Below are 26,308 nucleotides of genomic sequence, written 5' to 3'. Positions count from 1 at the left end.
ATCTTGCAGCTTTGGATCTTCAGTTTAATCAGTGATCATAACTACCGCTGTGTAGCACATATCGACTTAAAGAAAGAGCAAGAGAAATTCTGTAATAAAGTGTGGAAATCTGGCAAAAAAAAAGGTAGCACAGTGCTCTTAGAATGCTGTTTATGGTATAGTCTCATTGTTACTGGCTACTGTGTGCTTTTTTCACATGATAATTTATTGTAAGTGATAGACTTATGAGTCTTAGACTGTGGCATGGAATTCTTACTGAAGCTGATATGTAGTTGGGTATTGGTGTACTGGAAGGAATTATGCATGTATGTATGCAATGAATTCTTGGCCAGTGCATTTGTTCATAAGACATTGCATCATGTGGACTATTAAGTATCTGTTTTTTTGTTGAATTCATTGTCCAAGGCCTCAGTGAGAACAGAACCAGAGCCTAAAAATTAATTCCTTGTCAAAATTGAGTACTATTTCTCAGTTACCTTTGAAGTTTCTAGGATTCTCTTTATTTTTTTGCTATTTCTTATTTTTTTTTTTTTTAAATCTATACCAATGTCCTTCATGATAGAATAGCGGTATAATACAGATTACATATAAGTCTTTATAGACTGCCCTGGTAACCCAGGAGGGTGATTCCCTGATATTAGACTGGCCCGACAACTTTCTTGTTGTGTCTCAGGATGGCCATGAGCAGATGAGCCTTGGTACAATGGGAGGTGAGGTGCAGACCCCCATCCCCTGAGCACTGCTGTGGCTTTCTTGGGGAAAGGGAAATCTGGTTTCCCTTGCTTGCTGTTTTTCTGGATCAATGTATTCTTACCTGCCTAGTGGTCCAACTTCCATAATCCTAAAGTCCTAACCTAAGGAGAAAGACTGTTACATTTCTTGTTATTATTTAAAATCTATGAATCTCACTTTCATGTTTGAAATAGAGTGATGTAATGTCCGTGCCTAAAGCTGAATTTGATGCTAGTAGTTCTTGAGTGTGAATTACACATGCAGAATGGATTGGAGACTCCTTGGGAACAGGGAACTGAGGTAGATTTTCATCTTGCTTTTGGATTATGTTGTAACTTTAGTGTCAAAGGAATTTTTGGGCTAACTAGAAAGATACACAGCATATTTAAGGATTGTTGGAATATGGCTTTCAGTGTTACTTGTAGAGATGAAAACACCTAAAATCTGCAAACTCCTTTTCAATCCATAAGTAGGATCTTTGGATTTTGTCTTTAGGTATTTGCAAAAACCCACATAATAGTGAGGAAAGCTGGCTCTTAGGAAATATCCATCTTTTGAAATAGAAGTTTCTTAAATGTGGTCTTAGTTTTTCATGACTACGGCAAATTCTCTCTCGAATCCTGTCTGTTCCTCCATATTTCATAGTTTTTTGATAATTGGTATTGTTGACTTCCTTAGGTGAAGGGCAAAATAATTCCAAGCTTTGCAAAACAGACAACGTGAGACCAGAAGGATCAGTGGAAACATCATTGCCTATATTCTTAATTGAGCATTGTGACTTTTTTGTATGTTTTCATAATGAAGAAAACATGTAAGTCCTTTGAAATACCACCTAGTATTTGACTCGAATTTATTTCTAGGATTTCCTATTGCTTCTTGAATTATTTTCACTGTAAATTTTTATTTTTTGAAAAATGCAGTAGTAAAATCAAATATTGTTTTTAGTGATCTGTAAGTTTTGGTGGCCTACTCTTAGGAAGATAATGTACACAAGCTGATAGTTAAAACTGGGTTTTATTCTGAAAAATAATTCTATTTAAATGTCACTGAGAATATTCATTGTAGAAACTAGTGATACCAACTTTTCGTTGAAGATGAGTGAAAAAGTAATTAATAAATTTATGTTGAGTTTGCTTTTCTAAAGAAATATCTGATACAGCCACTGTATGACTGTGTCAGTTTGCCTTCCAAATTTGAGTAACTTTTGAACTACATAACCTGCTCCAGTCAAACTTCTATCAGAGGGACAGATATTTTAGAACATGATGCTTTTACTCATGGAATTGGTTAGCCAGGTAGAATTAATACTTACATTACATTTCTTTCCTGAAGAGAAGTTTAACCGTATTATCAGGCACCTGGAGATCTGTTCAGGACACTCCCTCAAGAACTGTCTCAAAGAACAACCTGTTTGTGTTGTAATTTATGATTGTCACTTATATAAATTTCTTAGCACATCATGTTTTAGAAAACTCTTGCCTTAACCTTTGCTCTGTGGTGTGTTATTCAGATGGAACTGATTAGTCTCTGGTTAGATATATAGACAACTTTTGATAAACAAAGAAGATAAATATTCAGCAGTCCTGGACAATTTTAGTTGTCTTTATGTTAAATTTAAGTAATTATTCACAGCTATTTTCATGATGCCTGCATATTTAGAAGTACCACCATCAAGAGGGTGAAGTGATGGTTTTTTAGATGCACATCTCAGACATATTTTAATGCAGTGACAGCACTTGAAAATCAGACGATGAATTATTACAGTCTGTCTTATTGCTTGTATAATGTCACTCTCAAAGTATCAAAACTTTGTCTTCATCACAACTGTAGGTTTGATTTGAACAGCAGCACGTCTTTAAAGATGACAAGTTTTCTGGCCATAAAGAGTCCACTGTGTCCCTAGTGAAGGTGTTCCAGGAACTGACTCATTCAATTTTACTTCTAGTCCGAATTACTCTCTTTTTAAACACAGTATGTTTTTCACTCTGATAGTCCAGTGCCAGCCACTATCAAGTTCCCTCCTTGGACAGCAAATTACAGCTCATAAACAAGTTACCTCTGCAATTCTGGATATAGTAGTTTGTACCTTGTAGAAGGCATCTTTTGTGTAACTTAAACATTTGCTTTTGAAAATTTCTGAAACTCAATCTCATTTATTTTTCAATACCTCTTTGGGACATGGTTGCCTGCAATGGATCCACAATAATAGGTTATTTGAAATAATTTTCTGAATTGAGATAACATTGCTCTCCCATACCCTCCAGTTACTGCTTCACATTGTACATCTAAGTTCTATTTGTTCTTTCAGCTGTCATGTTGCAGTTGAAGGTTTTTTCTGCTTATAAACAACCATGGCCAATAAATACTTACTATTAATTCAGTTCCATTTTATTTTGAGTTGAGAGTTTTGTGTTTATAAATATTTTTTTCTATTTATTTTTTAAAAACAGCGTGCTGGTTTTAGCGGGTGCTTCAGATTTGTCTGAACAATTGAGCAATCCCTGACATACTGCTTTTCCTGCCTGCAATTAAAAGCAACAATGAAACATTTTTGGAACACTGATGTCCAGGATTAGGCATCTCACACTTTCTTAAGCTTTTTGACATGGAAGAATCTCATCACAATGGATTTTATTATTGTAAAGTGGGAGTGAGTTAAACTTCCTGGATATAGCATTTTATGGTGTTCATAATAACTTGATAGTGACACTTATTTATAAATACTTCAAATAAATTGCAAATTAAATCAGTCTATTTTTGCCATAATTAAAATAGTGCAAACTACAAATAAAACTATTCATATCATGTAAAAGTATCACAAACCAGAAATGAAACTGTCTATTCCAGTCTGCTTCTTAACATATTTGACTATATATATTTTGGTTTGGTTTGGTTTTGGGTTTTTTCTGGTAATAAAAATACGAAGCCACTATGGTGAGTTTTTTCATACCAAGTTACAGCTTCATTAGCTTCATATTTTTCCATATCCTTACTTCAACTCTTGTGGTCTGATTTTACACATAAAACTAATAAGTCTGCTGACTCCTCTTTGGAAAATTTATTAAAATTTTGATGTCAATTTTTATTTATTGTGGCATCCAAAAAATTTTAGGGTGCTCTTTTTTTTTTTTTTTTTTTGGTGACGACTGTTATTTTGTTACAATTATCTTATGCTTGATGATGTATTTCTTCTGTGAGGGTGTTGACTGAAATTGTACCCTATTGTTTTACTCTGTGGTGCTTGCAGAGGCTGGATTTCATTACCCAGCTGCAATAGTGCTGCCACTAAGCACAGGCTGAGACAGACATTCCAGACTTGCCCGGGGTTTTTCTCTGCCTCAGTTTGTGCTGCCTTTTCTCTTGCACTTTAATTATGTAAAAACATACATTGAATTTCACTGCGTTTTGGGTGTTCATATAAGAGTGGTAAAAGTAAACTAAGTGGATTTGCCTCTTTGTTTGAATTTTCTCTTTGTGTATATAATGCTTTTACAGCATCTCTCAAATCTTATAAACCACAGTAATTTTTGAAGTATTTCCTCTGCAGTTTTAGGCGTTCCATGAAGCACTTACATGAAATCAAGGATTGTGTTCTGCTCTTAGTTTTTGAAACTTCACCAGTTTTGCTTGAGACTTTGAACTACAAATTTTGAAAAAGAAGCTTTAAATTTAATATATTTTTTCTGTGTGTGCTTTGTTACTGTTGTGCTGGGACTGGGCAATGAACATTAAAAAACCCAATTGCTGTTTGTTGTATGGTAATAAAAAAGACTTCTTTATCCTATTCAGAGATATTTTTCTCCTTGTTTTAATAGATATTCTTCCCAGAATACTAGCTATTTTTGGATAGGAACCTCTACTGGCTTGTTAATAATTAATTTGGCAAACTTTGAATTAGAAGCTTTTTTATCTTACAGAGGTATGTCTATAGGTTATAAGATTACACCATAATGTGATTGCTTTTGTTATCTGACATAAATAGTGTAAGAATTAGGTTGTGAAATAGCAGAATACAATAGAAATCAAAGGTTTTTTTAAAGTGCTTTTTTCCTAATAGCTTTTGTGTGTTTTCCTGGCCCTGGTGACTTTTCTCAGAAGACATGTTGGCACTAGATCTGTGTGTCGTGGCTAGCAATGAATTTTTATTCAATTTTGCAGTTCCTAAGTGTTCAATACAAGGAATGTTATTTGACTCCAATATCTATAAGATAGAAATATATACTCTGAAGATGGTGAATTAGGATAATGTCTAATTAGCCTGAGTGATTTTTTTGTGTGTATCTTAGAGATAGCTTTTTTCTTCTGAAATGCAGATATTATTTTATAGCACTTTGTTCTTCTTGGTAAAGATTACAGTGACCTCAGCATTCGGATTGCCAGATCATGTGCATTAACAAGGAAAGCAGCTAATGGAAAGGTGAGTATACAGTAAACATTGCTGTAATAAATGTTAACAGTTCCAGTTATTTTCAATAAATATTAGTTACACATTTTGCTAACAGATTAATTCACAGATTTGTTTTATTTAGTGTGAATTACACAGTCATTTTTTTGAAGAGGGTTGATTCTTCATTATGGAATCTGCTAGTTTGAAGCTCCCACAGCTTATATACAGTCTAAAGTGACTAATAAGGAAAAGGTGAATTGTTACAGTGTTCAGGGTAGACCTTGAATGTCAAGAATGACTATTGGAGAAGCAGAGGAAGTCTTTTAAGGGAAAAAACTCCCAAACATTGTTATACCTTGTTAGGAGGTCCTACATCTGAATCCATCTAAAGGATCTGTCAAAACTATTTGGGTTGTGAGAAAATTTCTGTTGAAAGTCACTAAATGTGATTTTAAGGAAGTCAAAGGCATTCTTATCTGTATACTCCAGTTTTGATATTGCAGTTTTCCTCCAGAAGTAAGCTGAATTTAGGCTACATACTTAACGTAGAAGTCTTTTGCTTTAGAGAAGCATTTTGTTTAAATGCAGCTCTTAGCATGTTCTTATCATGTTGCTGAAGCCAATCCTTATTCCATGTGTACTTCTTTTCTCACAACTCTTACTGCAGAATTGTCTCCAGTGTAGGTAGTGTTGGAATATCTCTCTCTGTTATGTATGTAAGTTTGTTAAAACACATTTAAGCAGCACAGGCATATTTTTGAAGGATAGCTTTAAACACTCTACCACTGAATACTCTTCATGACTAAATCCATGGATATTTTTTACTAATTTTTCTAAAATTCAGAAATTGACTTTATTTTTCATTATAAATGCATTATGTTTTGAACTTAAATCATGAATTAAATAGAGTGTTAATTTATGGTAATTGCTGCAGGTTTTATGCTTGATCACCTCGATGTTTGAAGATATGATTGCTGTGTTGGAAGTTAACTTTGCTGCATTGGTGAGAACTCAACACAGTGATTTTCTCCCATGTGGAAATGAGAAAAGTCTATCAGTTATTGCCAGGTACACAATAATTAAATGTTTTCTCTCCATGTTGGATGATGGATTTGTTTATATGGCACTAAAGTCTGTCATATGGATTTCTGCAGTGCTACTTGTTGACATGGTTTGATTTTACTTCTTTTCCTATCATATTTTACTTGTACAGAGAGGGAGAAATCACAGAATCACAGAATGGTTGAGCTTGGAAGGCACCTCTTCAGGTCATCTTGTCCCACCACCCTGCTCAAGCACAGACACTTGGAGTCATTTGCCCACCACAATGTCCAGACATCTTTAGATATGTCCATGGAGGGAGACAGCACAATCTCTCTGGGCAGCCTGTGCCAGTGCTCAGTCACCATCACAGTAAATAAGTGTTTCCTAGTGTTCAGAGAGAGCCTCCCGTGTTTCATTTTTTGCACATTGCCTCTTGTCCTGGTGCCTGGTTTAGGGCACAGAGCCTGGCTCTAGAGTCTGCCTTACAGCCTGTACTGCTTGTTCCTCCTCTGCTGCAGGACTTTGCCTTTCACCTTGTTGAGCTTCACAAGGTTGCTGTCAGCACATTTATGCAGACAATAAACGTTTCCTTGGATAAGAATACAACCTTCTGCTCTTTAAGACACTCCTCTCAGCTTTGAATCAGCAGTACACATGGTGAAGGTACACTCTGCTCCCTTATCCAGATTATTAATGTAGATGTTGAATGGAATTCAACATGGAATCATATAGAATGGAGTTATAAGTGCTGGGGTACTCCACTATTTCCTGCTTTCCAACTAGACTTTGAGCCACTGAGCATCCCTGTCTGGACCTGGTTGTTCATCTGGTTTTCAATCCGCCTCACTGTGTGTTCATCCAGACCACAGTTCATCAGCTTCTCTGTGAGGTTCTTACAGGAGACAGTGTGGAAACCCTTACTGAAGTCAAAGGAGACAATATCCACTGCTCTCCCCTCATCTGCCAAGCCACTCATTTTATCACAGTTTATCAGACTGATCAAGCAAGACTTTCCCTTGGTGAATCCCTGCTGGCTATTACTTTCTTGTCCTTTATGTACCTAGTAATGTTTTATGAAAAAATGCTGACGTCTCGAAGATGAAAAAACCCCTGCAATAGACACTGAAGTGCAGATTTCAGTGCTTATAATAAAATCATCAGTTAAAATTCACAAAGATGGGATCTAACATGTAAAAGCAATGGTCTGTGAACTGAGTCGGGGCAAGGCTCGTCTGTGCTGCTGAGTATCTGGGCTGATAACTGATCCACTATGCCTAACTTGTTTTCATTAAAATCTCATTGCTATTGCACTTGTACACACACACATGCAGACAAATAACTAAAAAAGACTTCTGACACCTTTTTATAAACTGACATTTTTGTTCATTGCTTTGATCAATATTTTGTGCTCCATTTTATAACTTAGGTCTACTTTATTGGCAAAGTCTCCATTGTGTAAAGGTTTAAAGAGCATGAAAGAACCTTCTAGTAAAACACTTGGTAAGTCTAAACCAATACTGAAATTAATTAATAAAGTTATATTTTTAATAACAATAACGACTTCCAGCTGGCTTATGCCTAATAAAATCAGTATGTTAGTTTTTGTTTTAAAGATATATTGCATTATATTTTTACTTCCGTAGGAAGAATTTTACATTTCTATTAATATTTCTTATCAGACACGTGTAATTGTAGTTGAAAATTATGGTTATAAGTGTTTTTGTTTGTTGGGTTTTTTTTGTTTATTTTCTCCCCCAAAAAACCATTTTCTGCGAAATTTCTGTGGATTTTAAAAGTATTAGAGTGTGGCAGGTTTACATTTTCATAAGTCATTCTTTTTTCATAACATGCAGTAATTTTTTTCTGTATAATTTGCCATTTCTTTCTTAACTTTGGTTAGGAAATATACCAAAGAGATGTTTTGGTATATTTTATTGTTCTGAATAATCTTCTGCCAATATTGGATGTTTAGAAAGTTAGTTTTTGTCTCAATATTCTACTGCTTAAAAAAAGAGAGGATCTGATGTCCAGTTGCTATTGAAGCACTCGTAGCTTTTTTTGGTTAGCAACAATAAAGTTAAAAAAATATTTAAAATAAAATGTTTTCATTTTCACTATTTGCACTTATTGTGGCCATTAGAATGTCAAAGGTAATATCTCTAGGGTTTTATGGTATTTTCAGAATACATCTACAAAATTTTAGCAAGAATTCCAGGCTGCCTTGGACACCCAGCACTCCCAGTGCTGCCTTTGTTGACATCTCATGATCAGATAAATAAGAGCTGTAATGAAATCCTTTGGCCTCTTAAGGTACTGGGAGCTTCTCAGAAAGGGCCTTTTTGTGCCTCGTTGCTGCATAAAGAGAGAGGATAGTTAGTGGCATTTGAAGGGACTTCTACCTTCAGCATAAGCAGATGTGTCCAAATGCATCTGAGGTTTTTTCCCTGGGAATATCAACAAAATTTCCCCCTTTACAACATTCGTTTTGTTTGTTTCTGCTGGTATGAAATACTCACTTTGGAGCTAAGGGGTGCCCTCTGGGCTTCCTAGTACAGCACTGGGCATGCAGACATTACCCATGACCTGAGCCATGTAGGAACACACAGGTACCCACTGGTCAGCTTGTTAAATGACCATTAGATCTGTTCCTTAATCCAAATATAGGGTGTGAATGCCTTATAGATAATGCATACAAAGTCTAAGCAGAGGCAGTTAGAAAACACATATTTTAACTGAAATGAATGGTGAAAAAAGTGTTCCAGAACAATATCCTTGCTACTGTGAAGTTTAAAGAAGTTCCTACTCATTAATGCTAATTGGAGGAGGGATGTTATACAATGTAACAGTTCATATATCTTTCCTTTTCTCAGTAATCATTATTTTAGGGTGTTTGGTCATAAATGTGTTTTGTAACATAAGGAAGCATCAAGTATTTATATTGTGCAAAGCTATCTACTTTAACTGTAAAAATATAATGTTAAAAACATTTTAATGTAAATGAAATTATTTTCCTACAGGAGTGAAGAACACAGTGAAAGACAAACCACTCGTTTTCCATAATAAAATTAAGTCATCAGGATATACAGCAGCACCACGGTGAGTAGAAATATTACTACTTTCCCTGTCTTATTGGTGTGTGATATTTTTTCACACAATTATGTAGTCTCATGACTGTGAAATTAATCATCTGTGTAAAACAGTTATGAAGCTATCAAAGAAAAGGATTTTAAAAACATATTACAAATCAAAATGTTCACAGCTTCTGGTCATTGGCCAACTTCCTTTTGAAATCCATATTTAGTGTCTTGATTCTTTCATCTGACTAGACTCTTGTTTTTTCAGCTTGCAGAAAGAGTTGTCTGAAAACTTTATTTGTATCAATTTTGACCTTCAGAATGTGCTATTCAAGAAATAACTCGCAGAAATCAAGGTCCAAACTCAAGGCATTAAAATAGTCAATATTACCCACAGACATAAATATTAGGAAGGAAATAGGATTGCTTCTGGTTGAAAAAAGTTGTTTCTCCTATGCAAAGTTTAATGTTTCATGTAAGAGTATCTGTTTTCTCTCTCACAGAATGACCATGTTTTCTCCAAATACTAACCTGAAAAGAAAAGAGGTATCAAAGTGGAAGCCCAGTTGTAAATGGTAGGTAATCTAATGACACTGTTAGAGGAGGAACAAATTAAAACACATTAGACAAATTAAAAATGCTCCTGTCATTGAAACCTTTTAGTAAGGTTTGCCAGAACTAAGAACTAAAGAACTAAAAGGCTTGGTAAATTTGATAGAAAATCTGTAACTGCAGCGAGTGATTTGGTTTATCAGACTGTGAACTAAATTTGAGTGCTTCATATAAAAGAAAATATGCCTATCTGTTTTCTTAGATTTGTGTTGGTAGGAAGAACAGGTGCTAAATATGGTTGGAAGTTAAATCCCAACGTGTTCTTAAGCTGCGGTTCTAGTCCAAAAAATAACTGAATGTGGCACAGGGAGAAGTGATTTCAGATCATGTCCCACATTCACCCCCAAAATCTTGTTACATTAAATTAATGCAAATTTACTCCAGTGGATTTAAACAGAGAATGTGTTATAGTACGACTCAACCAGTGGAATTTTTATCACTGGTCACAAAGAACAAATATTTTTCTAAAGTTGATGTTTTCATGTTAATTTGTGTTGACTGTTAAATGGGGATATTGCACACATTTTTTCTCTTTACTATTATAAAGAGCCTTTGGTTTATTAATACAAACATGACAGTAAAGGATGATTAATGCTATAATTTTTCTCATTGAAAAAGAGGTGTTAAGTGTTAAGAAACCCACTTAATAGCTCAAGACTAAGTATTTGTAAGCCTTGTACACATAGGAAGCCTTTACATGAGTACTTCAGATAATTTCAGTTTTGGTTTAGCACTGTTTCATATGGGTTGGCCTACTTAGTATTTTAAGTTTTCTGTGTGTTTTTTTAGTTAAATTTCTTTTTTTTTAGTTAATATTACATTTTGTCACAAGGTCTTTGTAAACAACGTAGAGTTTACATTCTTTAAATACTTTTGTTGGCTGTGTGACTTAGGGAATTATTTTTTTGCCAGCCTATGTTAATTCTTCATCTTGTGAATTCACAACTCTTAGTGGTAGGAGTAGTTTAAATATGAAAATTTAAAATTAATTTGACTCTTACCTTGGGTTTGTAATATTTTTTCTAGCAAATATTTATGTAAAGATGTTTACAATAGTTCCCAAAACACATTTATTTCATAACTGAAATGAAGATGTACTGTTTTTTTTTCTTTTTTCCTTCTGTGAAGTAAAAATAAAGAATATCCATTGGAAAGTTATCCTCCAATCAAACATGAGAAAGAGATATCTGTTACTTGTAAACCAACCCCAATTTTTTGTGTTCAATATTCTGGTAAGTACAGGCTTTATAGTAAGTGCAGTTGTATCAGTGCAGTGTGCAGAAAGAAATCCAAAATTTGTGTGGCATGGTTTCTAAAGACTGGGGATTTACTGTGGATAAATTCACACAAAACTTTCTGGCAATACTGCATACTGTTTAATCATAATTTTTTTACCTTGCAAAACCATGTAAGCTGTTACTACATATGCCACAGAATTTTATTTCTGATTTTATGCCTTGTTTCCTTTTGAATTTATTCTTTGACTTTCCCACTACTTCTTGAACATTGAGAGTTCCTTCACTAAGGAATTTATTTTCTAACACATTTACTTAATTTCATTAGGGTATATTAAATACTGAAATTCTGTTTCAAAATACTCATATTTCTCATATAAATATTATTCAATTCTTATAAATTGAAATATTAAAAGAGGAATTCTTCTATATGATCCAAAGAGAGTCATTTTTCTTAACTGCTTTGGATAAATGACACTTGCAATAGATTTAGTCAGTTCCAATGTAAATATGATTAAGCAGAAAGCACTTCCTAGATTAACAATCAAGCATTCCACCATGTATATAATTATGTCAATGTACACCCTGTAGGGCAAAATAGTTTCAAAATATTTAAAACCTTAAATCTTTGTAAGTATTTTGAGGACAAGAACAACTTTCATCTTCAGGAAATAAAAGCAATTAGATGCAATCAGTAACTTTGCTAAAATATATTCCAGCCATCTGTGTTCCCTAGAGAGAGATTTGCTAGTACATTTTAAGTATAAATCTACTTTTTGTCTGAGGAAGAAACATCTTTCTCTTTTTCTTTGTCTCTCACACACTGATGCATGCACACACAGGCTTAAATAACCCCAGTTTAGCAAAAATTCCAAAATTTATTTTTGAGTTAAAAAATTTTATTTACAATATATATCAAGACAAGAAATGAATTTGCCTATAAAATCCTACCTAATTCTGCAACAATAATTTGTGATATTCATACAAAATCAGTGCTAAACATATGAAATGAATATCTGTTTTTTGTAAAGAAGCAGCGTATTAGCTCCTTTTTGCTTTCAGATGCAAATCATTAGATGCTCTTCTTTATAGGAGATGGAGAGCTGCTGGCTTGTGGGCAGGCTGACAAAACTGTGCTGATATTCAGTTCCAATCTCGCTGATGTGCATAATGTTTTTTCAGGTAAATTTATGAATTACATGATAAAAGATATAGTAAATGGTTGAGTTTGATCTAAAATGGCATGGATTCCCCTTACATCACCCTGATAAAAAGAGAAGGGAATACTGATGATTCAAGGTGTAAAATTTATTTTTCTGATTGCTTAATTTTGTCCTAGACTACTGGTTGTTCCCATTTCTCAAATTTCTCTTGATATAGGACGCCATCTACGATGATATATATTGAAATCTTCCTAATGGTGTATATTACAATAATTAAAGAGAATCAATAAAGGAAATATAATGCAATAATAATGCATGTGTACATTTTAGTAGTATACTCAGATACTTTATTAGCCAAAAATGGACTGTGATGACTTGGCAAAAGATGAATTTGCTTTGCAACTCCAGACTTCTAGAGAATAACCATTTAAACAAAGAGAGACTCTTCCTATGAAGAAATCCACAACTATAAAAGTATATGCATGTGTAAACATGTATGCTTTTAAATGAGTCTTAAACACCAGATTATGTCTAAATTTCTACAGGAACAATCCATTAAATTTTTAATAACTGTAAATGTTATGACTTTATATCAGTCCTGCTAAATTAATTTTCTGTGAAAGCTCATAATGGAAAATGAATGTTTTTTACTAGCTGACCCTAACAAGTATTAAAACCAGACAACTTAAAGATATTTTAGAGAATTATTTTTAAGTAAATGATTCTGACAACTGATTTGTGAAAACAGTTTTTCTTTTTGAGTAATTTTCATTATATTTAGTGGAAGAAGTTGTGACATTAAGGGGGCAGCCTTACTGGTATTATCCTTCTTGTGTGAGGAAATTGATGAAAATATACCTTGTAGACAGCATAACGGGGTCTTTTTCTTCTACAATAGCCAGTTCTTAAGTTTTTCACTGATTTATTCCATTGATGCTTTTAATAATTTGTGTCCTTTTTTTTTAATAATGCGCAAATTTGAAAAGCAATGTAAACCACATTCTACTGTGCATGTTGTTCTTTTCAAAAGCAAGATAGATTGAGCTCCCAGGTAAAGTAATGCATGGGATTAGGAACCACAAACCACTAATTGCCTGCTTTTTTTCATTCACATTGTTTTTCTCTGCTATTCAGATTACCATGCAGTCACCTGTTTACTTTCTCCTTTTGATGCACTTGTTTTAGAAGTGTCAGAATATATGTGTTTTCATGAAAAAAACATAATGCATTATTCTTACTTAGAGCTGCAATCAATGGCAATGTAAAATTTTCTTTTTATTTCAAGAAATGGAAATTGTATCTATTCTGCTAAAAAATTCAGTTTCAAGGCAGCATTAACATCTGAATATTGGTGCTTGTCAAAGGTCATGGCTTTATAAGGCAACATCAGAGGAATGGTACAACAGTTTTGCTGTTAGCTTAATTTATTCAGTCTTGTTCCCTGAAGGGTTCAGTTACAGTTTTAAGTAGTTCTGCATTCTTCTTCAGTGGTGACTCTTCAGGTGTCTGTGTCCTGTAGTGAAGGGCAGGTAATGTTCAACAGCTGTAAAGAGTTACAGACAGCATGGCCTTTCCGAAGAAGTCTTTTTACCAAACCAACTGCTGCTCTGCTCAATGCACTCCAGGACTGGGGAACCCTGAGTAATGCGTTTTGAATTTTACTGGGCTCTTTCAAGCCAGCTGGCATCTCCTTCACTGTGCTTTGGGACTGAGGGGCCCGGAGAGCAGAGATTCTTAAGCTTTTTACATGGCTCTTCCAATTTTCCAAACCTCAGATTTTCCTTAAGTTTCTCAGGTTCCTTACTACTTTGGAAAACTGTTTTGTATATTCTGTTGTGATTTTCTTTTTCTCCTTTTTTTTTTTTTTTTTTTTTTCCCTCTCTTTGTTTGCTTTATTGTTTTTTGTTGTTGTTGTTGTTTGTTTGTTTGTTTGTTTTTCTTTCTTTAATGCAGATTATTCAAGGCTTCCAAATAATATTAGAAAATCAAAGCCTTTAAATAAAGCTTTGTGTGAACAAAATAAGACTAATACTTACATGTATATTTGTGCAGTACCTGTGTAGCTTTCTGCAAAAATTCTGCAGTTGTTTGGTAACTGGGAAATAAAATATCTCATTTATAAGACTTTTTGTAGACATATGTCTACAAAATGAAATATCTCAATTACTGCAATATATTTAATAGCCTTCCCGTAATTTAAAGCAAACTATTTTTTAATATAAAACTTCTGTTGACTAAAGATAAAATGTGCACAAGAGGGCAGCATAAGAACTTTGAATGTTTTAAGGCTAGATGAAATTCATCAGACTTCATTTGACAAATTGCAATAACATGCATCGAAGTCTGTAAAATGTGATTGGCATATTCTTTTTGATCTTTTTATCAGCTTCAACATAATGTTAGATAAAATTACTAATTTTAGCTTTTGAATATTGTTTTTGGGTTTTAAAGTGATTTCTTTGTAAATTTACAATCTTGTTTTTAACAAGCCATTGAAGTGGCATGCTCATTTTATTTTGACAAAGATAGTTAGCTCAGTAATAAAAGGTTAATAAATAAAACAAAGTATTTTAACTATTTTTGATGTCTTAAGGGGTTTCCAGACTGTGTTTAATACAAAATTTCATTATAATAAAATACTCAGATTCTTTTTTCAATAATGAATCTTTGATTAAATTTAATTTCATGGACAAATTCTTTTTTTCAATAATAAATCTCTGATTAAATTTAATTTCATGGATATTTCTTGAAAGTGCTCTTCCAATAACTTTGAAAAAATAGAGTTGGAATTATGTTTATTAATGAGAGACATTCTCCTGTGGTTTTTGCTGCAAGAAAATTTCAATAGCTGCTTTACTGTTACCAGTTTTAATTCAACCATTTGAAACCTGTACTTAGAATGTATTTTAATGTTGTGCATAACTATGTTAAAACAATACAAGTAACTCCATAGACATTTATTAATGCAAGAAATGAGCTTTATGGTATTTCCATTTTTTTTTTAATTAGGTCATGATGGTGCAGTTAACTCTGTTGGCTGGAGTCATAACAGGAAATGGTTGGTTTCTGCATCAGAAGACAGAACTTTAAGGGTCTGGTCACTCTGCAGCAAGGAACCTGCCCTAATTCTGGTAATTGGTAACTCCCTTTAGTTTGGACAGAGTAGTACTCCAATAGTACAGAGAGTACTATTTTGCACATCTAATTCTGTTTTAAAAGCTTTGTAAAAAGAACCAAATTTCTAGAGCTACTGTGACTCCCACTGATATAATGATCTGAGTGATCTCCATTGACTCCAAATTAGCTTTTTCTTGTGATAATTTAGGAAAAGAAAAAAACCAACCTTATTAAAAAAACACAAACAAACCCCACCCCCCCCCCAAAAAAAAAAAAAAAAAAAAAAAAAAAAAAAAAAAAAAAAAAAAAAAACCCACCCCAACAACAACAACAAAAAACCCTAGTGGGCACGTCTGGAAATTTTGGTTTTATTGTCTGGTCTGTATGTTGTATTTTCATTGGCTCAGCTCTACATGACTTTAGTCTAATCCCAAATTCAAAAAAAAATCATAGTATGAAGCTAGATTATATTAGATTCAATTGACTACACATATACTGCCAGCTAATTTAAGCAGAGTGAAATATTTGAATTTTTTTTCTTTTTTTAAGAGTAATAGATGTCAAAAATAAGGGCCACTATGTAGTAGTTTAACCTCCTGGCCTATGATCAGGATGACAGGGAGGCTTTGCCTTAACACTGGGAATCTCAGACAAAAAATATTTATGTTTGAATCCATTCTTAACAAATGCCTTTATGTTTCAGGGTAAAGAGAAGTTCCATAAGACTGTACGCTTTGCACAGTTTTATTTTATAGATACATTTATATTGCTGTGTTGTGGAGCTGAATTTCATCTCTTAAGTTTCCATCTGGACACAACCAAGGATGACCTAAAACGGTGAGTTCATTTCTCATTAGCAGACCAGTGAAAGTACTTGTACAGTTTGATCTGGGATTTTGTGTGTGGTGAGGTGAGCTGAGGGGGCAAAAATATTACAGAAGATAAAAAGCTGAACAAATGGTAAAAGCTACTTTCAAAATATTTTTGTTTTTAATGGAAGAACAAAAATAATTAGGGCTGCAACACTGAGGTCTTAGTTGATATTGTGAATGGTATGTCCTGTCTGTTGGTGATATTAGACACTATCGAGCTGCATCCTTAGATGGGAAAAACTAGTCTATTTTCTTTCTCTATTTCCTTGGTAACTTTGCTGCTGCACAGAAAAAACATACTAAGCACAAGCTTAAATATGTTTAGGAATAGGAGTGCTTTCCTGGATTAAGGCATGAACCTGGTGTGTGGAACTTCACTGAAATGTTAAATGGTCAGACAGAATTATGTAATAGTTTTCTTCCATAATCTGTTAATCTAGGTTGTTTTACTCATTAACCCTTAGTTTATGGAGGCATTAATAAACCAATAAAAGGTAACCCAAATTACTACATAAACTTCAATTTCTAAGAGACAAGAACAAGTGTACAGTGTCCATCTCAGTGTGTCCACAATACCTGCCTGAATTTTAAATGAGTTGCACTTTGAATTAAACATGTATAAGACATGTAGCAAATACATGGTTAAAAAAAATATTCTTAAGTGTACTAAAATTCCTCTTTGTGGTTGTGGTTTTTTGTTTGTTTGTTTGTTTGTTTGTTTGTTTTTTTAGTTAATAATGGGTACTCTTCTCTTTTCCTCCCTCTGTTACTTTGGTTCAGTTTTCTCATAACTTGTATTTGATAAATCTCAGTTTACTGTTTGTTGATTTGCTTTCTATGTGAAATTCCACCTGGGCCATGCCATGTGAGGTATTTATCTGTGTAGCAGTCAGCAGTGTAGAAGCAAGATACTTCAAACAATTCAAACAATTGTTCTTGAATTTGGGAACATTTTAATTGTTTTAATCATCCTTTTCAGCAGGGCAGATTGGACCAAAGGAAACTTCATACTGCCTTCAACAGATTGTACCTATATCAGTCAGCTTACTTAAATTTAGCTTTGGTAGGTTCACCCGAAAATAGAGATAAATCATTTGCTCATGAAGTCTAGTGTAGTTTATCTTTCAGTTTATTTGAATAAAGTACTTGTGGAAACTACAAAAGATTCTTGGATTAAATTGCAAAACACTGTATGTTACCTTTTGCTTCACCATCACTGCTAAAGTAGTTCTGATGTCCATCTGAAAACATCAGCAGACCATTGTCAGATAATAACAACGAAAGGCAAAAACCAAGTCATTAAGCATTTTTCTTTTGAACAGATCTGGCTGACAACCATATTGCTTTTGTCAAATGATCTCAGTTTTGCAAATTTTTAGTATTGTTGGAAAGAAACAGTAATGATTCCTACAGCATGTCACGCATGGATTTCTGCACTTTCATTAGACAGACGTGCTAAAATGCAAGTATAATATTAACTGTTACACAGGAATTATTTTAACACCGTGCAGACAGTGTCCAGCAATGGCTAAACCCCTGGTATGTTATCAATGCTGTTTTGATCTCAAAACACAGCACCATACAAGCCACTATGAAGAAAATTAACTCCACCCCAACCAGACCCAGTGCGGTTGTTATTAACTCTGTATTCCTTATCACAATCTTCTTGCCCCACATATCCATATCTATGGAGTTCTGTTTAGTGGAAGAATAGATCCATGCTGCCTATATGGATATATTTCAGTAAACAGAAAGTTCTAATTATATTGAATAACAACACAGTTTTGTGTTGTGTAGTATAAAATAGTCTGAGACCATTTTAGAGGTTTTGGCATGTTTGCCACCTCTGCATGGAGCTGGCAGGTAACCCACAGGACCTTAAAGAGTTTTTTGTGTGTTGGGAAGCAAAATTTCTTTGGTAATGTGTGATCAGCCCCTTCTTCCTCTCCTGTCTAAGTGGAAATTATTCTTTCCTCACTGTTTTCATTCTTTCCTCACTCTTTTCTCCTCATTTTCTTCCTGATTGCCCTATCATCAGCACATTAAATGCTACACTGAAACTAGTGGCATATCTGCTTTCTGAACATAGGTACTTTACAGATTTTTTTCTCTTCAGCATTTTCAGTATGCATACAGAATTATTTTAATGTTTTGTGTTGGTGGAATATCAATCATCTGTATATGAATGTCATGGATTTTTTGATCCAAATGAGTTCGGTTACCAAGCTTTTTAATAGAGTTCAACAATAAGGCAAAAGATCTGTCGCTTTATGTGGTGGTGTGAGAATTGTTTTATTAAGTTATGAAGTTATTTTTGTAAGATTTTTAAGTTATTTTTATAATGGTTTAGTTCACTATATACCCCTGTGTTCTGCATTGGTTTTCCCTTCTGCATCTGTTGTTTTGTCTATTGTAAAACCCGACGTTTTCTGTCATTCATCCCTTCCCTGCACCTGTCGCTGTCAATCCCCGCCCCCCCCCCTCCTCGTGGTCGCCTGCCTGCCACTCAGAGACCCTTCCCTGGCTTCTAGAATCCTCCGGGAAGGGTGCCAAGTGATAGGCTGGGGCCCGGGAGACCCCCTCCCCTCATTTTGTGATTGGTCCCCAGTTCCATGGTTCACACCCCCGGTTAACCCCCCCGATTCCTGTGACTGGCTGACCAGTTGTCGCCACCCCTGTTTCCACCCCACTTTAAAAGCTCATGCACGCCTGCCCCCGGGGTCTCTTCTGGGCGGTGGGTCAGAGAGTGCTGAGCCCCGTGCCGCCTCTCCCCCTGAATAAAATCCTGTTTAACTGAGCCCAGAGGAGTCCGCCTTTTGATTAGCTGCCGTGGGTTGCATACGCCATCTGCTGGCCGTCGCTGAGAGGGGAACCAAGACCCACAGGGAGGAGGTGGCTCACCCGGTTTGCCACCCCGACCTCACACGCTGCCGCGGTGCAGGAGACTGAGCTAGCCCGTGGCCGCGCTCATCAGCGCGAGGAACAGCACCGCGACAGCGGTTGGCGCCCAACGTGGGGCCCCCACCCTCAGGACACGAGGCGGACCCCGCGGCACGGACTGAGGCTGCAAGAGCCTGAAGAAAAGTCCTTGGACGCCCCGCTACCCTTGGTCGAGCGGCTTCGTAGATCACGCTCCCAAGGGACGAAGAGGACAGCCTGAAGCGCCCAGCAGGTCCTCTTCAGGCAGCTAATCTCGAGACCCCAGGCTTTATCGCATCCCAGGAGGGGGTAAGCCTTCTTCGTGAGGGGGCTTACTTTCGGAGGGTGCTCCCGGTGTGGAGACCCTAATTTCGGGAGGGATCCTCCAGGAGTGGGGGGGATCCCAGGCTGCGCAGCTCGGGGGGGTGGTGGTTAGCCTCATCCCCCTGCGGATTACTCTCCTCGGGGTGCTCTTTTGTTCTTTTTCGTTTTGTAAACTTTAAGTTTCGGGCAGTTGTCTTTTGGGTGGAAGTGTCCACAGGGGTTTTAGACACTGCGATTTTATTTTTCGGTGCGGACCCCCCGGGTTTGGGTTTCAGGTTTTGCCCGGTTTTAGGGGAGTGACCTCCGCGTTCGTTTTCTGTTAAGTTTGCTTTTGTCTGGGTGTCATCGGGTGGGCAGCAGGCAAGGGGGATTTGTTAGGTGTCCCCGAGCCCCTGATTTTGGTTTCGGTTTCGGAGAGATGGGCGCAAAACTCTCCGCTGCCCAAAAAGGTGTGTATTATAGTTTTAAGTCGGTTGTGGAGCTCTCCCAGTTAAAGGTTTCGAGGGGCGAGCTCAAGGGGTTTGTGAGGTGGCTTTTCCTGCACTTTCCTCGTGTGTCCCCAGAGCAGGTGTACAGCCCCAAGTTTTGGACGGTTGTACAAAACAAAATCCATGATCTGGTGCTCCAAGGGGACAAGCAAGCCACAAAATTCTTTAATCTGGCTGTGCAGCTCTCAGCAGCTGCTTCAACTACCAACAAGGGAGTGCAGAAAAAGCCCAGTTTTAGGCAAACCTCCCCCTGTTCTCCCTGTCCCCGTTCCCCTTCCCCTTGTCCCCAGAAGGGAATTCTGAAGGGAGCAGCAGGACCCCAACCTGCTGGCTCAGGCTCCCCCAGGAATTCTCGACCCCCCCGCCCGGGCAGTCCTAGCCAGACTGCTCGGGGTTTCTTGGGCAGCCCTGGCCGGGATGCTCAAGAATTCCACCCTTCCCCATCTTACCCAGTTAATAAACCTCGTGTTAGATTTAGTCTAGCTGAGACTCCCCAACCACAAAATGGCTCCCCTACCCCTTATCCCCAAGATGGAGGAGACCGCATGGCACGGTTCTCCCCATCCCCCTCTTCCTCTTCTCTAAATCATTTTCTTCCCGCCCCAAACTCTTCCAACCCCTTCCTCTCCTCAGCCCCTCCTATCCCCCAAAAGACTCCACCCATGCTTCCTCCCTCTTCCAAGACCACTCCCACAGCTCCTCCCAGCTACTCCTCCCACGGGAACGCCCACATGACATCATCGGGTTCCCAAACCACGCCCCCTGCCGGAAGACCTGCCTCCTGGGCTTCCGGTTCCCACGCTCCCCCTGCTGGTTCCCACGCTCCCCCTTCCGGTTCCCACGGTCTGGGCCCGGAGGGGGCGGGGCCAGGGCCTGAGCCTGCAGGGATGCATGAGCCTTCCCCTGTTCCTTCGGTATCCCCAGTCGTTTATAAGGGCTCCCGAGGAGGGCAGCGGGTCCGAGCGATCCATCACCCGTTCCCCCAGTCCACCATCCGGGATCTGTGCAAGGCCCATCGAGATTATGGGCGGGACAGCCCCTATTTCAGGGGTTTGCTCCGTTCAGATCTCGATGCTACTGTCGTTATTCCTGCGGACCTGAAGCAGCTGTTCTCCTGCCTGCTTGACTCAACAGAGTTCAAACTGTGGGTGGCAGCATGGAGGCAGCAACTCAGGGAGGCCTTGCCCAGTCTCCTCCGAGACCCGGAGACTGCGGTGGACGACAACGGGAACCCCCTCACTTTAGAACACCTTATGGGTGAGGGGAGATGGGCCGACCCATCGGACCAAACCTCAGATATCCCCATCAAAGCCCTCCAGATTGCCAGGGAGCATGCGGTCTCCGCATTTTTTGGAATGGTGCCAGACGGCCCGGTCGTACCCTATTACAAGATCATGCAGGGGGCCAAGGAAAGTTTCACTAAGTTCGTCGAGCGGCTCACCCGAGCAATCGAGGTGCAAGTAACGGAAGTGGCGGTAAGGGATGGGATCTTGAGGGAGATGGTGTTTGCAAATGCAAATAATATGTGCCGGAGTGCAATTTTGAGTCTCCCTCTGGACCCCCCTCCGACCCTTCCAGATATGCTCAGGGTGTGTCAGCTAAAGGTCCCCTACATGCAGGGAAACGACCGGGAAGGGAAATCAATAACACCAAGAGTTTCAGCAGTGTCTGGCACCCAAGGACCGACACGCGGACCGTATGTGCCCCAGAAGAACCGGTGTCTAATCTGCCGGGAGCCCGGGCACTGGGCGAACACCTGCCCACTGCGGGATGCCGTGGAAGCTTTGAAAAAGAAAAGGGGGGAAGGCGGGGGGAGTGGGAACAGGGGAGGGTCGGGAGATAGCTCCCGACAGTTAAACTAAGGGGGGAGCGCAGGTCCGCCCGGCGCGAAGATAGAAATAGGGCGGACCAAGCAGCGGGGGAGGGGGAAGAAACATCTAGCGCCAATGATACGCTGCCTTTCACTGAGACAGGCAATAATACCGGACGTGACACACCGAATTTGACATACAGTACTGACCATGACCTTTCAAAGCCAATTTTAGTAACATCATCAAGGCATGAACCTTATCGGCTGCGGCTCACCGAAGGGCTCTATCTGAGGACGGCGGATTGGACCTTTCTTTCCATAAACACCAAAGAACAAGGAGCCTGGCCAGTCCAAGGAAAGGAGCTTGTCATCATCGGGGACTGTAAGTACACCCCGCAAGAGGTCGAGATTCTTCCAGGGGTTCTCGTCAACAACCCCAGAGATCTCGTCCTCTGGCTGCGCTGCACCCATCCACCCACATTTATTCCTAAGGGACAGGTGATCGCACAAATCATCCCTACCCGGGGACCGAACAACACCCCAGTGGCTTGCCCTGTGCAAGCCATCACTGAAGAAAGGCCCCGGGTAGACTGTGAGTTCAGGGTGGGCGGGGAAACTATTAACATCACTGGTCTTTTAGACACGGGGGCAGATGTGACTGTTGTGCCAGCCCAGGATTGGCCGTCACATTGGGCTCTGCAGGACGTGGCTGGACACGTTCAAGGTGTCGGAGGGTTGCAATTGGCGAGACAATCCAGGAGCATAGTGCAAATTAAGGGGCCAAAAGGACAATTGGCTAACATCCGTCCTTTTGTTTTAGATTATAAGGAGCCTCTGCTTGGCAGAGATCTCATGTCACAATGGGGGGTCAAAATTGACATACCCGACCCCTCAGTGGAAATTTCCGCAGCGTCCATTGACGAGCGTCCCACCAAGAAACTTAATTGGCTGACAAACGAACCAGTTTGGGTGGAGCAGTGGCCGCTTTCAAAAACGAAATTAAAAGCGCTCGAGGAGCTCGTGAAGGAGCAATTGGCCAAGGGCCACATTGTAGAAACCGACAGCCCTTGGAATTCCCCAGTTTTTGTGATTCAAAAGCCGGGGAAGGACAAGTGGCGGCTCCTTCAGGACCTCCGCCAAATTAATAATGTCATCGAGGACATGGGGTCTCTCCAACCTGGAATGCCTTCCCCGACTATGCTCCCCCAAAATTGGCAATTGGCTGTAATAGATATAAAAGATTGCTTCTTTCAAATTCCTCTGCACCCTGACGATGCCCCACGTTTTGCTTTCTCGGTTCCCACCATCAACCGGGAAGCCCCGAGGAGACGCTATCACTGGCGAGTTCTCCCGCAAGGGATGAAGAACTCACCTGTTATCTGCCAGTGGTATGTGGCCTCCTTGCTGTCCCCTGTCCGCGCAGCCGCGGGACAGGCCATCATCTACCACTACATGGATGATGTCCTGGTGTGCGCCCCGAATGATGACATGCTTTCCCATGTGCTTGGTCTGACAGTCGATGCACTGGTTGCTGCAGGGTTTGAGCTACAGGAAGAAAAGGTTCAGCGGATGCCGCCCTGGAAGTACCTCGGGCTCGAAATCGGAAGGCGGACCATTGTTCCCCAAAAATTGGCAATTCGAACAAAAGTAAGTTCCCTTGCAGATGTCCACCAGCTGTGTGGGAGTTTGAATTGGGTAAGGCCCTGGCTAGGTCTCACCACCAACGACCTAGCCCCCCTTTTTAATTTATTGAAAGGGGGAGAGGAGCTGAGTTCTCCTAGGGCGCTTACCCCTGAGGCAGAAAAGGCTTTGGAAAAGGTGCAGGACGCTATGTCCAAAAGACAAGCTCACAGAATTGACCCAGAGCTTCCTTTCAAATTCATAATAATGGGAAAGTTGCCACACCTCCATGGGATGATCTTCCAATGGAAGAGCATCCCGAAGAAGGACCGTGAAGGGAATGATCCACTCTTGATCATAGAGTGGGTCTTCCTGAGTCATCATCGGTCCAAGAGGATGACCCGGCCACAGGAGTTGGTTGCTGAGCTGATCCGGAAGGCAAGGTTCCGGATCAGAGAATTGGCCGGCTGTGACTTCGAATGTATTCACATCCCAATTGGCTTGAGATCGGGCCAAATTTCAAAAGCTATGTTGGAGCATTTGCTTCAGGAGAATGAAGCACTCCAATTTGCTCTGGACTCCTTCACTGGGCAAATTTCTATTCATCGGCCTGCCCACAAAATTTTTAATTCGGAAACTAAATTTATATTATCACTCAAAGAGGTTCGCAGTAGGAGGCCCCTCAAGGCTCTAACCGTTTTTACAGATGCGTCCGGAAGGTCCCACAAGTCAGTTCTGACTTGGAAGGACCCTCAAACTCAGCAGTGGGAGGCTGATATTGCCGAGGTGGAAGGATCACCTCAAGTCGCTGAGTTGGCCGCTGTCGTTAGGGCATTTGAGCGGTTTCCTGAACCCTTTAATCTGGTCACAGACTCCACCTATGTGGCGGGGGTGGTATCCAGAGCAGAACAGGCGATTTTACAGGAGGTGTCCAACATAGCACTTTATGACTTGCTCTCGAAATTAGTTAGATTGGTCTCCCACCGAGAGCAACCCTATTTTGTGATGCATACGAGGTCACACACCGATTTGCCAGGGTTCATCGCAGAGGGGAACAGGAAGGCTGATGCCCTTGCTGCCCCCGCTGAGATGGCCCCCCTGCCAAACATCTTTATGCAGGCGAAACTCAGCCACCAGCTCTTCCACCAAAACGCGCCTGGCCTTGTTCGCCGTTTCCACCTTACGCGGGAACAGGCCAGAGCGATCGTGGCCGCGTGTCCATCGTGCTCCCAGCAGGCTGTTCCAACTTTACATGCAGGGGTTAATCCCCGAGGGCTGAGGAGCTGTGAGGTGTGGCAAACAGATGTCACACACTTCCCACAATTTGGACGACAAAAGTATGTTCATGTATCCGTGGATACCTTTTCTGGAGCCGTGTTCGCCTCTGCCCACACAGGGGAGAAGGCCGGGGATGCCATAAAACACCTCATCCACGCCTTCTCCTTCATGGGCATTCCGAGGGAACTGAAAACCGATAACGGCCCGGCGTATAAATCCAGGGAGCTTCGTAGCTTCCTGCAGCAATGGGGGGTGGAGCACAAGACCGGCATCCCCCACTCCCCCACAGGCCAAGCCATGGTTGAGAGGACCCATGGGACCATCAAGCGTGTACTACATCAGCAGCAGAGGGTCCTCAAGACAGAGTCACCATCAGTCAGGCTGGCCAGAGCTTTGTTTACCATTAACTTCCTGAATTGTTCTTACGAAGGTCTCAATCCGCCCATTGTCCGACACTTCGGCGCGAGCTCGCTGTTTGGGGTCAAAGAACGACCGCAGGTCATGGTCAGAGATCCTGGGTCTGGAGGGACAGAAGGGCCACACGATCTGGTCACGTGGGGACGTGGGTACGCCTGCGTGTCCACCCCCACGGGACCAAAATGGATTCCAGCTAAGTGGGTGAGGCCCTATGTTCCCAAAAGCCCAGGATCTGGCAAAATCAACAGTCCGCAGGTCACCGTGGCAGCGTGGAGGCGAAAAAGGAAAACACTGAACGAGGAGAGCTGAACATCAGCTCCGGGCAGAGCCATCCCTTTCCCTGCTGTTGTCAAATTTAAGTAACATATTTGTTTAGTGTCTTTCAGTTTTTCATAACAGCAACCCGAGCCGGATTCCCCGCTCCGAGGAGGTTCCACCTAGCCCTCGGAGCTTTGGCAGTGCTCAGCCTGAGTCTCCCAGTCGTCGGATGGCTGGTCCACCAACCGAACAACTACACCACCATCCGACAAGTGACCAACATCAAAAGAGAAACAGACGACTGGCTGAGCGGACTCTTTACCAACTGGGGAATCTCCGGCTGGGTTTCCTCCATCATAAAGACTGTGTTGCTTTGTTTGTTTGTTTTGTTATTAATTGTACTTGCGTTCGGTGTACTAAAAAAGATGTTGTATAATTTGGTTTCTGCCACCTCACACTCCCCCACAGTTAACCATGTCACCATGCCATCAGAAGAGGACCATGAGGAGGAAGGACTGGAGTTGGAAGAGGTGCTGGAGGGGACCCCAGAAGACGGAGAACGAAATCTGGATGAAGAAGAGCATGGACTGGGGTACCCAACGCAGCATCACTGACCTCCCTCCTCCGTTCCAGTCCCACTCCTCTTGAAAAAACAAAAAAGGGGGAGATGTGGTGGTGTGAGAATTGTTTTATTAAGTTATGAAGTTATTTTTGTAAGATTTTTAAGTTATTTTTATAATGGTTTAGTTCACTATATACCCCTGTGTTCTGCATTGGTTTTCCCTTCTGCATCTGTTGTTTTGTCTATTGTAAAACCCGACGTTTTCTGTCATTCATCCCTTCCCTGCACCTGTCGCTGTCAATCCCCGCCCCCCCCTCCTCGTGGTCGCCTGCCTGCCACTCAGAGACCCTTCCCTGGCTTCTAGAATCCTCCGGGAAGGGTGCCAAGTGATAGGCT

At 39.9% G+C, this 26,308-nt stretch overlaps 1 protein-coding gene across 1 annotated transcript in view; it reads left to right on the top strand.

Moving 5' to 3' along the window:
• Positions 1–26,308, top strand: part of WDR27 (WD repeat domain 27) — a 100,227-nt gene that overhangs the window by 6,799 nt on the left and 67,120 nt on the right. Inside the window, exons 7-18 of the mRNA XM_058420052.1 lie at positions 10–124; positions 1,411–1,543; positions 4,548–4,651; positions 5,082–5,149; positions 6,054–6,187; positions 7,590–7,663; positions 9,181–9,259; positions 9,741–9,812; positions 10,978–11,081; positions 12,177–12,266; positions 15,257–15,378; positions 16,068–16,201. Coding sequence (XP_058276035.1) covers positions 10–124; positions 1,411–1,543; positions 4,548–4,651; positions 5,082–5,149; positions 6,054–6,187; positions 7,590–7,663; positions 9,181–9,259; positions 9,741–9,812; positions 10,978–11,081; positions 12,177–12,266; positions 15,257–15,378; positions 16,068–16,201 — 1,229 coding nt within the window. The remainder of the gene's footprint in view (positions 1–9; positions 125–1,410; positions 1,544–4,547; positions 4,652–5,081; positions 5,150–6,053; positions 6,188–7,589; positions 7,664–9,180; positions 9,260–9,740; positions 9,813–10,977; positions 11,082–12,176; positions 12,267–15,256; positions 15,379–16,067; positions 16,202–26,308) is intronic.

The sequence above is a fragment of the Hirundo rustica genome, chromosome 3 (assembly GCF_015227805.2).
Source record: "Hirundo rustica isolate bHirRus1 chromosome 3, bHirRus1.pri.v3, whole genome shotgun sequence".
Classification (NCBI taxonomy): domain Eukaryota; kingdom Metazoa; phylum Chordata; class Aves; order Passeriformes; family Hirundinidae; genus Hirundo; species Hirundo rustica.
The sequence above is the reverse complement of the archived record's forward strand: the minus strand, read 5'-3'. Positions and strand labels throughout refer to the sequence as shown.